Source organism: Hyperolius riggenbachi, chromosome 11 (genome assembly GCF_040937935.1).
Source record: "Hyperolius riggenbachi isolate aHypRig1 chromosome 11, aHypRig1.pri, whole genome shotgun sequence".
NCBI lineage: Eukaryota > Metazoa > Chordata > Amphibia > Anura > Hyperoliidae > Hyperolius > Hyperolius riggenbachi.
In genome coordinates this window covers 108,232,427-108,245,966 of record NC_090656.1, presented here as the reverse complement: position 1 = coordinate 108,245,966, position 13,540 = coordinate 108,232,427, and the positions used below count along the sequence as shown (strand labels likewise).

The 13,540-nt window shown below is 42.9% G+C and overlaps 1 protein-coding gene across 1 annotated transcript in view; it reads right to left on the bottom strand.

Annotated features, from left to right (window-relative positions):
* Window positions 1–554: 554 nt before the first annotated feature.
* IGHMBP2 (immunoglobulin mu DNA binding protein 2) overlaps window positions 555–13,540 on the bottom strand; it is a 94,019-nt gene continuing 81,033 nt past the window's right edge. The window contains exon 15 of the mRNA XM_068260738.1: window positions 555–777. Coding sequence (XP_068116839.1) covers window positions 589–777 — 189 coding nt within the window. The 3' untranslated portion in view covers window positions 555–588. The remainder of the gene's footprint in view (window positions 778–13,540) is intronic.

Sequence of the window (13,540 nt, the reverse complement as noted above, 5' to 3'; positions counted from 1 at the left end):
CAAACATTCACAGGTGGGGTAATTAGTGACTCAGCAGTACTGATTAGCTACCTCTGTGGATTTCCACAAAACATGCATTGTTGGTGGTACTTGAGGACAGGGTTGAGAAGCCCTGTTCTAGAGCAGTGTTTCTCAACATTTTATTGGTATGTACCCCTTTTAAAACCCTGTACTCACCAAGTACCCCCTAGCATAGTAAACATTATCACAAGTACCCCTTGACAAATATATATTAAATCGTAGTACATGATAAGTGGTTCTAAACAATTTCCAAGCATTTACTATTGCTTTTAATTAGCTAAAACACTAATTTAGTGTTGTTTAAATAAGATTTATAATTTTCTAAAACTCTAAATTTGTTATTCTTGGTTAAGTATATCAAGCCCTAGTACCCCCTGGAGCCATCAGAAGTACCCCCTGGGGTACGCGTACCACACGTTGAGAACCTAGGTTCTAGAGCAACCAAGCTGACCATCATTGCACTAATCATTGTTCCATAAAACATACAGTACCTTAACAGTTTCTGGTAATTTTGTAAGCACTGACACAATACATTAGAAAAAATAGCTTTATTTACACAATTAACATTTACTTTTCCTTCTTAGCTTTTCTCTGATGTGTTAGGTCATTAATTTTTTTATCTAGTTTCCTCTGCAAGTGAGCTTTCTTGGTGGGGTCCAATGAATGGTCTTTGTGCCCACTTCCGGCATAGATCACGCCTTCCCGGCTGATCCTTGTCCGGGCTCGTGCCTTGGCTCTGTCACCACAACCGTGCACCTACAATACAAGAGAACATGCTGAAAAGTAATGAAAATAAACTATACTGTACTATGAATGCTGTATATAGCAGTGTTTATCCACATCTATACAGCATGTACACTTTTATGAATGACTGGGTTTGCTAATATCACCTATAGTAGGTAACATTATCGTAAGTACCCTTTGACACATACATTTGTTACATAATTATATATACTGTATATAACAGCATATAGATGCCCCACGGATAGCTGTATTGGCACACTATCATGAGCTAAATTACCTCAAGACCGCACACAGCGTAGCTCCGTAGCACACTGTGCACATAGGAACTAATAGCGGTGAGTGGAGGGGGTGTGCCTAATGACGGGCAGAGAGAAGGAAATACTGACAACTTCCTCCCAGCCCATCCTCGATGTTCTGCTCAAGTCGAAGATTTCGGATGAGCAGAGCAGGGGAGGGGGGCGCTAAAGGGGGAGGAAGGCGCTGTGATTTGTGTGTCACAGTGCAGAAAATAAAGCACTAAAGCATATTATATTCTACGGCGAGGTCAGGGGTACTTTAACCGTTAATATAGACCACATTAATAAACATGAAATAGTATGTGTACAGATGTAAAAGAATCATTGCAAATTCTACCTAGGGTGAGTCAAAATCTTTCAACCTCTGTGCTTCTGCACACATGAGGTTTTTATAAACACATTGCATATGGTTTTCCACAGAAAAACTGTATTAGCATTTCCTTTTTTATGCTGTATTGAGTTTTTAGAAGTGCAACAGGCTGCAGTTTTTTAAGAAAATGCATGCGTTTCAATGTTAATGATAGTTGGCTTGATACAATAGACTCCGGTAAAGTTGCAGCGAGCACATGGCAATATTACCATTACCAGTGCAGGGGAACACCGGCCATTAACCCATTAGGGCCATGTGTTTTACCAGAATAAAGGATACCAGAAGTGAAATGTGACATGATGAGATAGACATGGGTATGTACAGTGCCTAGCACACTAATAACTATGCTGTGTTACTTTTTTTCTCTCTCTGCGTGAAAGAGTTAAATATTAGGTATGTTGGTGGCTGACTCAGTCCTGACTCAGAGAGGAAGTGACTACAGTGTGACCTTTACTGATAAGAAATTCCAACTATAAAACACTTTCCTAGCAGAAAATGGCTTCTGAGAGCAAGAAAGAGATAAAAAGGGAAATTTCTTATCAGTGAGGGTCACACTGTAGTCACTTCCTGTCTGAGTCAGCCACTTACATACCTGATATTTAACTCTTTCATGTAGATAAAGAAAAAAAGAACACAGCATAGTTATTTTGTGTGCTAAGCACTGTACAAACCCATGTCTATCTGATCATGTCACACGTCACTTCGGGTATCCTGTAACGTGTGTTGCTCAGGTTATGAGCAGCATTACCACGGTAACACATGTGGCCATAATGGATTAAGGACCAGTGCTCCCCCTGCACAAATGGAAACTTGGCCCACTATCATTAACATTGAAACACATGTTAAGTACATAAAAAATGTAGGGTACATAAGACACTGTGGCCCATATGCTCCTAGGTGATATTTTCACAACTTGTAAACTAAATGCCTTTTAAACCACCAGCAAGCAAATGAATACTCACATTAAATTTTAACATTACTTTTTCACCTTTTTCACCTTCTATTTGGTACTTTTTCCATTGCAGAGTGCTAAAAAGTTAATTAAAATTGAAGATGAAAAATTATCTCCTAGGAGAAAACTCGGAGAAAAAGTGAGTTGCATATGGGCTTGTGTATTATAAGTTGTTATTACACAGGGCAAGTACTAGTAGTATACAAGCTACAGTCTGCTTGAATAGTGTGATTGAACTTATCAATGCTATTGATAAAGGTAGCCATACTTATACATGACCTCCAGATCGATCATTAAATAGATCCCTCTCTGATCAAATCTAACCAGAGAGGGAAACTATAAGCTGCCCATACACTGCACACAGATTTTCAATAGACTTCAGCATACATTCTATTAAAAATCTGTGGAGCCACCGCTGCCGACCCCCTAGTTCTCCCCTATCTATGGAGATGTGCTTACCCTGGTCGTTGTCAGCAGAGCTCACCTTTCCACCGGTGTGCCTCTCTGTGTCTTCTCACCATAGCACGGTGTGCCTTCCTGTGTCATCTCTCCCAGCATGCCTGTGTCGTAACAAACGCTAAAGCCCAAACTCTAGAGGTCCACTGTGAATGCCTCTAGTGTTTGGCCTCAAACATCACATGACTCAGGCACCCTGTGAGAGAAGACATCACACATGGGAGGAGGCACGCCGGCGGACAGGTGTGAGGTAGCCAAACTGCCAACACTCTGTGATGGACTGCCCCAAATTGAATGCTGCTACTGCCGCGCTACTGACCTGCTGCCAATTGGGCAATATCTTCTGTCTGGGGAGATCAACCAATTTAGTTAATTTTAGCCAAAAAAATGATCGATCTGGCATTGTTTGCAGCATCGATTTCTAGCAGATTTGATCACAGTAATCGCATCTGCCAGACAGAGGTGTCTGAGCCATTAGGCAGCTATAAATTCATGCCTAGGGCGACAGGAGGAGGGAAGGGCGACAGGAGGAGGGAAGAACGCTGCTGAACTGAGTAGTGAGAGGAGAAATGCCTCTCAACTCACTCAGGTATCAGGTTACACAGCAGCAGCAGCAGCGCCTGACTCATGACTGATTAACCGACTGATTCATTCATTTCCTTCAGCTCAATGATTCAAAGAGCCACAGTAATGAATGAGTCAGTGAGAGAAGGCACTCATCCTAGTCAGGGATCCGAGTACAGCATCAGCTCCTGAGATTCACGCAGTCCCTCTCTCTGCTATTGGTAACTGCGTGGAAGTAGAGACTGTAGCAGCCAGGCATTGACTTCCCCCCAGGCCGCCTTTCATTCAGTGATTTAAGGTTGGTCCTGTGTCTGCTGTATTCAGGTTTGTTGTAGTAAGGCATTGTAAAACACTAGGCTAGCTGATAAAAGTGCAATTAGAGGGCAGGCAAGCTGGTAAATATACACAGCATGATGCAGAGGAGGGTCCGTGGGAAAAAATCTGTCTGGTCTCTCCCCATTGTTAAAATGACTGCATGTGCAGATAAGGTGTTAAGCAGCCCATACACTCAGCCGATTTTCTGGCCGACCGATCGATCCCGATCGATCGATCGATTGCAAATCGGTTGGCCAATCGACCAATCGACGGCCGATTTCGATCGATTTCGATGGATTTCCATCGAACTTGCAGGGTGGAAAATTTAGGTCGATCTGATGAGATTGCTTATCAGTTTGCATTGGCCTTAATGGAAATCTGATGGCAAAAAAATGCCATCAGATCGAATTTCAATAGATTTCAAACTGAAATCTATTGGAGTTCTATCCTGGTAAAAAATGTTCTAAAAACGCATCAGATAGATCATCAGATGCATTTCTTATCTATCTGCTGCCAATCTGACGAGTGTATGGGCACCTTTAAACAGGTTGAAAAGTTTTGACAGTCCCTAGACTGCAGGAGGGCTGCTTTCTGACTTGTGTGGGAGATTGGCAGGGACAGCAGTCCTATTACCAGCAACTAGCCTCTGTGTAATGTGGGACTGCAATACAGATAACCTCTCTGCTCCATCTCAGGCTATTCTCAGTCTCAATCCACTCCTCCTATCTCTGGGCTAGTGCGCGACAAAATCGCAATCGCTAGCAATTCACGAATGCGACTTTGTGAAGCGATTTTTGAAAGAATCGCTCCAATAAATGCTACCTGCAGCATGTTTGCGATCACAACACTGTTGTGGGAACACCCTCATAGGGTAACATTAGCCCAGAGCTTTTCAAATTGCTGTAAATTTGAAAAGCGCTCTGAAGCACTCTTGGTGTGCACCAGCCTTCTTCATTAACCTTTGTTTCCCTCTTTCCCTAGTGCTGGGTGTCTGTGTCTTCTTGTCATACAGGAAAGCTAAATAAAAGTGCAATCCTGGTGAGGCAAATATCTTCTTCCCTCTCTTTCAGCTTTTCTCTCCTCATTATTTCTCTGCATAAGGGATCAGACACACTATAAGGTAGTGAAAACCGGGATTAGTATAATAGTATAGTGTATGTCTACTGTGTGCTGTGTATAGTGTGCTCTGTGTATGCGTGTGTATAGTGTGTGTGTGTATAGTGTAGTGTGTGTGTGTGGGTGTGTACTGTGTATAGTGTGTATGTTGTGTGCGGTGTATGTGTGTACTGTGTGCGCGAGTATAGTGTGTGTGTACTGTGTGCGCGAGTATAGTGTGTGTGTACTGTGTGCGTGTGTGTATAGTGTATAGTGTGTGTGTGTATGTGTATACTGTGTGTTGTGTGTGAGTGCATGGCGCAATAGGTATATTTTATGGTGAAACGCTCTGCTGCATTACAACTATTTTCTGGTGAACCCATGCCGCAATAAGTGTATTTTCTGGTGAAACGCTGCTGCATTATGATTTTCGTGGGTGGGGTTCACCACAGGAGTGGGGGGGGTATAGGATTTCTCGCCTGGAGTGACAAAATGGCTAGAGACGCCCCTGCTGCCAGATATTGATGGGTAAAATTGACAGTGTATGGCCACTTTTCTATTGACTCTGTAAACTCATTAGCATGTCTCTATTGAAGTGTTTATAACATCTGCAAAAACTGGAGAGATAAGCTCATTGCTGTAATTTCGTCATTGGAAGAGATGTATTTTAATGCAAAATCACTTAGGTTTTTTCCACTGCAGGTACTCCCTTAAAATAGCAAAACGCTAGCGATTTTTTTATCACTAGGGTTGCTAATCTAATGTAGGAATCGCAAAAAGTATTTTCCACTATCGCGATTCGATTTTTAAAAAAATTGCGATCGTTTTTTGGATCGATTTTTGAAGCGATTGTGCTATAATGTTAAATAGACACTGAAGCCAGGCTAAATTCCCTTTTTTAACTTGTATTTGTGTTCATCACTATAACCCAAGCTAAATCGCCGCTATCCCGCGGCAAAACGAGGGGTTAATACCCCCCAATCCCCTCTGTTCAGTCCAGGGAGCGCTTCCTGAATGAGACAGAGCTAATGGCTGTAGCTCTGCCTCTAAGTTCGTCAATCCCGGCTGATCGCCACCTCTCCCCACCCCTCTCAATCTGCCTTCACAGAGAGGGGCGGGGGAGAGGCGGAGATCCGTGCGGCGATTGACGTGCATGGAGGCAGAGCTGCAGCTGTAAGCTCTGCCTCCTTGAGCAGCAAAATCCACGACCAAAAAAGTCGTGGATTTTGCAGGGGGGAATTGGGGCGTATTTACCCCTCGTTTTGCCGCGGGATAGCAGCGATTTAGCTTGGGTTATAGTTATGAACATAACTACAAGTTAAAAAAGGGAATTTAGCCTGGCTTCAGTGTCTCTTTAAATGCAAAATTGCAAAAGCAATTTTAAGTTATTACAAGTTGTTATACTCATTAGATTACGAGGGTTCTAGTGCCATCTTCTGGCAGAGTACAAACACCGTCCTTTCTGTCTAATGGGTGGGAAAGGAGGGGGCGTGGCTACAGCACTGGCATAGCTGCTTGCTCACACAGCCCCAATTTGTTGTTTCTAAGTTCCAGCTACTCTGGCTTGCACCTGTTACCCTGCTTACAAGCAGGCCAGTCTGTAACCAGTCCCGTCCTGCCAGCCAGTAAATCCTGCTACCCTGTGAGCTTGTCTCCCAGTCCAGTCCTCAACTTGACCCTGTCCTACCAGTTAGTGCTGCTACCCTGTGATCTCGCCCCCCCCCCCAGTCCAATCCTCAACTTGACCTTTTGCTCTCAGTTATTCATACTACCCTGTCAATTTGCCCAGCATTCCAGTCTTTTGCCTGTCCCACCAGTCAGTCCTGCTTGCCAGTTTGCAACCTATCCTTGTCCTGTCAGCCAGTCTGTCCTTTTACCCTGTGCTCCCTGAGAGAAAGTTCAGCCTTCCACCCCCCCCCCCCCCCCCCCCACCCCTCTCGTCCTGTCCATCCAGACCCCAGTCTTGCTCCAGTTACTTAGGCTTGGTACAAAGATGCAGAAATAACAACTAAAAACTATCACCAGATCTCACTATTCTCAGCACTGTCCAAATGTAAAACCTAAAAGTTGTTCCACTAGAAGCTATTTGCAGTCATGAGCGCCGCAGAGCCATGTATCCATTGTTGCATTGATTATACAGAGTTCCCCGACAGGCCCAGAACAATGATTACTGATCATGCCGGGAATATCCAGTACAGATCATGCTGCTGTCAGTGATCTATAGGGATTGAAATAAAAATGACAAAGCAGGAGGCAGTTCAGGCAGTTACTCGCTTCCACTCTATTTGTCCTGCACATCAATACAAGTGCTTTTCAGTGTGTGATGTTTGTCAGTATATCGCGCTGATCTATGGACTGCTGTGCGACACAGACGTGGCCAGAATACGAAAATCACATGCGGCCCGTTCCTCATAATGACAACGATAAAACCACCAACTGGGGCGGAAATTACACAGTTGCTATCTGCATATAAATCTGGAAATGTTATTACAATGGAAATAAATTCCATGTTAAACAGACATTTCTTTTATTAGGGAGCTGCTTTGAAGGAAATGAAGTTGACTCCAGCTTTCTGCATGGATGTCATTAGCAGCAGCGATCTGCATTTAAAGAATTGAGAACTTTTGTATGAGCGTTCTGCGGGTCTTGTTTATAAGTGAACTCTGGGAATAATAAGCCAGCAGCTTTCTCCCTTCCGTCTGCACTGTAGTGAGCTGCTCCATGCCAAACTCATATTTCTCCTCAGACAGGTACTAAAAGGCATTTGAGGAGTTGGAAAGCAGCACCACAAATTAATCGAATGAATTAATTAGCTTTGACTAAAGCCAACTTCTGATAGATCAGTGTGGTTGGCTTAAAGTGAACCTGTCAATTTACTTTTTTTTGTACACATAATGAACTGAACTCAGATTTGTGAAACAGAATTTTTGCTTAGTATATCTAGCTGGACTCCACATGTCAAAACAAAGTATTGTTGAGGTGTACTGAGAGACTAGGTAAGTGAATGATGTAAATAATAGAAAACTATTCACATTTTTTGCTTAAAGTGCTTATTCAGCCTAAAATAAACATGCTACGGATCAGTTTCTCATAAAATGTTATAAGGACTTGCTGGATCTTTTTCCAACAACTCTCCCAACCCCGTGTGCACCGGTATCGCCATGTATCGATCGAACACGCTGGTGAATCTCGGGCCGATGAGCTTGATCGGGTGCATTATAATAATGGTGTGTGATATTGGGACGAGCGACAAACACAATGGAACCCCCGTCGGTGTCGCCGCTAGTGTAAATGTGCCCCCTGTGCGTGTATTTATACTTTACCTGTCTGCTGTCACCTGCCAGGGTGCCCATCCATCTACACCTTCTTTTATTAGGGCGTCACGCACTGCCAGTGTATAGCATGTGTGTGATGTCACAAAGCCCATTCCTGAGATCAGCGATTGGCCTGCAGTGTGTAGGCAGCCGACTGATCTCTTTCTGATCAGAGAGAAAACTGTCCTGTTCAAATTCGCCCATCATCGCTAGATGTATGGACACCTACAGTGATTTGCAAAAGTATTCGTCCCCCTTGAAGTTTTCCACATTTTGTCACATTACTGCCACAAACATCAATCAATTTGATTGGAATTCCACATGAAAGACCAATACAGAGTAGTGTACATGTGAGAAGTGGAACGAAAATCATACATGATTCCAAACATGTTTTACAAATAAATAACTGCAAAGTGGGGTGTGCGTAATTATTCAGCCCCCTTTGGTCTGAGTGCAGTCAGTTGCCCATAGACATTGCCTGATGAGTGCTAATTACTAAACAGAGTGCACCTGTGTGTAATCTAATGTCAGTACAAATACAGCTGCTCTGTGACAGCCTCAGATGTTGTCTAAGAGAATATTGGGAGCAACAACACCATGAAGTCCAAAGAACACACCAGACAGGTCAGGGATAAAGTTATTGAGAAATAACTGTAGCGGAAAGAATTGACAGATTATTGGGTGGGGCTGGGGAAGACCCAGCTGTCATGGTACACATTGGCACCAATGACAAAGTTAGTGGGAGATGGAAGGTCCTCAAAAATGATTTTCAGATACTTGGAGATAAACTTAAAGCAAGGACCTCCAAGGTGGTGTTCTCTGAAATACTGCCAGTGCCACATCTGAGAGACAGGGGGAGCTTAGGGAGTTAAATAAGTGGCTGAGAAATTGGTGTAGGAAGGAAGGGTTTGGGTTCCTGGAGAACTGGGCAGACTTTGCAGTCGGCTACAGGTTCTACAGCAGGGATGGGCTGCACCTTAATGGGGAGGGTGCAGCTGCATTGGGGGAGAAGATGGCTAAACGGTTGGAGGAGATTTTAAACTAGGATCTGGGGGGAGGCGGGAGGATAAAGTCTCAATATGTAGACAAGATAAGGTAAAAAGACAGTGGGAGCCTAACATGATGGGGGGTGGAGAGGGGGGTGGGGACAGTGTAAAGATTAAGGAGGTTGGTAAAACTTCAAGTAGCCCATTTCATGTAAACAAAATTGGTAAATGTGGTGGTAAAAATATAAAGTGCATGGTAACCAATGCTCAGAGCCTTGTAAATAAAATAGACGAACTAGAGTTCATTCTGAATGACAAAGGCTATGACATTGTGGGAATAACCGAGACATGGATGGATGAAAGCCATGACTGGATAGCTAATTTAAAAGGATACAATGTGTTTAGGAAGGATAGAACAGGGAAAAAGGTGGAGGGGTTTGTCTCTTTGTTAAGAATTCTCTTACAGCTATCCTCAACGATGAGATGGAGGAAGATTGCGAAGATGTGGAGTCCGTTTGGGTAAATATTCATGGTGGAAATAAAAGTTGCCAATTGCTTATTGGGGTATGCTACAGGCCACCTCTTATTAATGAAGCTGCAGAACTGCGATTACTACAGCAGATTGAAAAAGCTGCAAGTAAAAATGAGGTCATAATTATGGGCGACTTCAACTTTCCAGACATTGACTGGAGTATTGAGGCTACCCATTCTGGTAAAAGCAGCAGATTTCTGGCAGCACTACAGGACAATTACTTGACTCAAATGGTAACAGAACCAACGAGGGGGAATGCGTCACTGGATCTGATCATTTCTAATAGACCAGATAATGTATCAAATGTGCAGGTTCAAGAACATTTGGGAAATAGTGATCACAACATGATCACGTTTGATCTGGTGACTGATAGGCCACGGGGCAGCGGGACCACTAAAACTATGAATTTTAGAAAAGCAAAGTTCAATCAAATTAGGCAGGCACTAAGTTTGGTAAACTGGGATAATGTACTACAAGGGGAGGACACTGAAGGGAAATGGCAAGCTTTTAAACTTATTCTCAATCAATATTGTAGTATGTATATCCCATATGGAAACAAAATGTCTAGGAATAAAAAAAAGGCCTCTATGGATGAATAGGAAGGTTAGGGATAAAATGAAGAGGAAAAGGAATGCCTATAAGGTCCTAAAACAGGAGGGGACCGATGCTGCACTAAGCAATTATAAGGAGTGCAATAAAAATTGTAAAAAAGAAATTAGGCTGGCAAAGCTGAAAATCAAATCGCTTGGGATATCAAATCTAACCCAAAAAAGTTTTATAAGTACATCAACTCTAAAAAAAGAAAGGTTGACTGTATAGGAATCCTAAAGGGTGAGGGTGGGAACTCAATGGTGGATGACAAAGGTAAGGCAGAGTTATTAAATGCTTTCTTTGCTTCTGTCTTCACAAAGGAAACAGCACTGTTCGAAATTACAGAGGCAGAAGAGTCTCAATCTTCTAACTGTAATATTAAATACTTAACGCAGGAAGAAATAAAGGCAAGATTAAATAAATTAAAAATAGACAAGGCACCTGGCCCGGATGGCATGCATCCTTGGGTCCTAAGAGAATTAAGTTCAGTTATAGCTAAGCCCCTTTATCTTATCTTTTGTGACTCTCTTGCAACTGGCAGAGTCCCAGTGGATTGGCGTACAGCCCACGTTTTCCCATTATTTAAGAAGGGCAAAAAATCTGATCCAGGAAATTATAGACCTGTAAGCTTAACATCAGTTGTATGCAAACTATTTGAGGGGTTACTAAGAGATACTATACATGACTTCATAGTAGAAAATAATCTTATTTCTCAGCATCAACATGGGTTTACTAAAGACAGGTCCTGTTTGACTAACATGCTCAGCTTTTATGAGGTAGTGAATGCTAATATGGATATTGGGAATGCTTTAGATGTGATATACTTGGACTTTGCAAAGGCCTTCGACACTGTTCCCCACAGAAGTCTGGTGCAAAAGTTGAGGATGCAAGGACTGGGGAAGAGTTTGTGTGCATGGATAGGGAACTGGCTAATGGACAGAAAACAAAGAGTTGTGATCAATGGATCGTACTCAAAATGGGAGACTGTTAGCAGTGGGGTCCCACAGGGGTCTGTACTGGGTCCAGTGCTCTTCAATTTATTTATTAATGACCTAGCAGATGCAGTAGTGAGCAATGTTGCTATTTTTGCAGATGATACAAAATTGTGCAGAATCATCAACTCTCAGGAAGATAGTGTCATATTGCAACAGGATCTGGATAGGATGGCTATATGGGCACATACATGGCAGATGAAGTTCAATGTTGACAAATGTAAAGTCATGCATTTTGGTCGTACCAATGGTCTAGCACCATACAAAATAAATGGGATACAGTTGGGGACATCAAACTTGGAGAAGGACTTAGGAGTACTCATCGACAACAAGTTAAATAATAGTACTCAATGCCAAGCCGCTGCAGCTAAAGCGAACAAAATTTTGGGATTCATTAAAAGGGAAATAAAAACTCGAGATGCTAGCATAATATTGCCTCTGTTTAACTCTCTAGTAAGGCCACATCTGGAATATGGAATTCAGTTCTGGGCACCACATTACAAAAAAGATATTGAAGTTTTAGAGCAGGTGCAGAGACGAGCTCCAAAATTGATACGTGGGATGGAAGGTCTCACTTACCAAGAAAGGTTAGATAAACTGGGTTTATTTAGTCTAGATGAAAGACGCCTTAGAGGAGATCTAATTAACATGTATAAATACATCAGAGGGCAATATAATAGCTTGGCGGATGAGCTTTTTGTCCCTAGGCCTTCTCAAAGGACTAGAGGACATGATCTGCGCATGGAGGAAAAACGTTTTAGCCATTTATTTAGGAAAGGGTTCTTTACAGTAAGAGTGATTAAGATGTGGAATGCATTGCCACAGGAAGTCGTTATGGCAAACTCTATACCTGCATTTAAAGGGGGCTTATATGCTTTCCTTGCGTTGAAAGACATCCATGGCTACAATTACTAGGTTATGCCTAATGATGTTGATCCAGGGATTTTATCTGATTGCCATCTGGAGTCAGGAAAGAATTTTTCCCTTTTGGGGCTAATTGGACCATGCCTTGTGGGTTTTTTTTCGCCTTCCTCTGGATCAACAGGGGTATGTGGGGGACGGGCTGGAATTGTACTTTGTACTGGTTGAACTCGATGGACGTATGTCTTTTTTCAACCAAAATAACTATGTAACTATGTAAAGAAAGCTTAAGCTACAAAAAAGATTTCCAAAGCCTTGAACATCCCACGGAGCACTGTTCAAGCGATCATTAAGAAATGGAAGGAGTATGGCACAACTGTAAACCTACCAAGACAAGGCAGTTCACCTAAACTCACAGGCCAAACAAGGAGAGCGCTGATCAAAAATGCAGTCAAGAGGCGCGTGGTGACTCTGGACGAGCTGCAGAGATCTACAGCTCAGGTGGGGGAATCTGTCCATAGGACAACTATTAGTCGTGCACTGCACAAAGTTGGCCTTTATGGAAGAGTGGCAAGAAGAAAGCCATTGTTAACAGAAAAGCATAAGAAGTCCCATTTGCAGTTTGCCACAAGCCATGTGGGGGACACAGCAAACATGTGGAAGAAGGTGCTCTGGTCAGATGAGACCAAAATGGAACTTTTTGGACAAAATGCAAAACGCTATGTGTGGCGGAAAACTAACACTGCACATCACTCTGAACACACCACCCCTACTGTCAAATATGGTGGTGGCAGCATCATGCTCTGGGGGTGCTTCTCTTCATCAGGGACAGTGAAGCTGGTCAGAGTTGATGGGAAGATGGATGGAGCCAAATACAGGGGAATCTTGGAAGAAAACCTCTCGGAGTATGCAAAAGACTTGAGACTGGGGCGGAGGTTCACCTTCCAGCAGGACAATGACCCTAAACATAAAGCAAGGGCAACAATGGAATGGTTTAAAACAAAACATATCCATGTGTTAGAATGGCCCAGTCAAAGTCCAGATCTAAATCCAATCGAGAATCTGTGGCAAGATCTGAAAACTGCTGTTCACAAACGCTGTCCATCTAATCTGACTGAGCTGGAGCTGTTTTGCAAAGAAGAATGGGCAAGGATTTCAGTCTTGAGATGTGCAAGGCTGGTAGAGACATACGCTAAAAGACTGGCAGCTGTAATTGCAGCAAAAGGTGGTTCTACAAAGTACTGACTGTCCGGAATATATTGGGGTGCTGATGATGTTAGGAATAAAGGAACATATTCTTTCATTTTTCTTCCTGTGTTCCGAGTAGGTCTGCCAGAAGGGAGCTGTTGCCTTGAGTTGCTTGGGGCAAGGAAATGGGTGATTACCTTGACCATATGAAGTACTTTGAATTTCTGTAGGCAGTTCCTCTGAGAGTGGTTCCCTGCTAATGG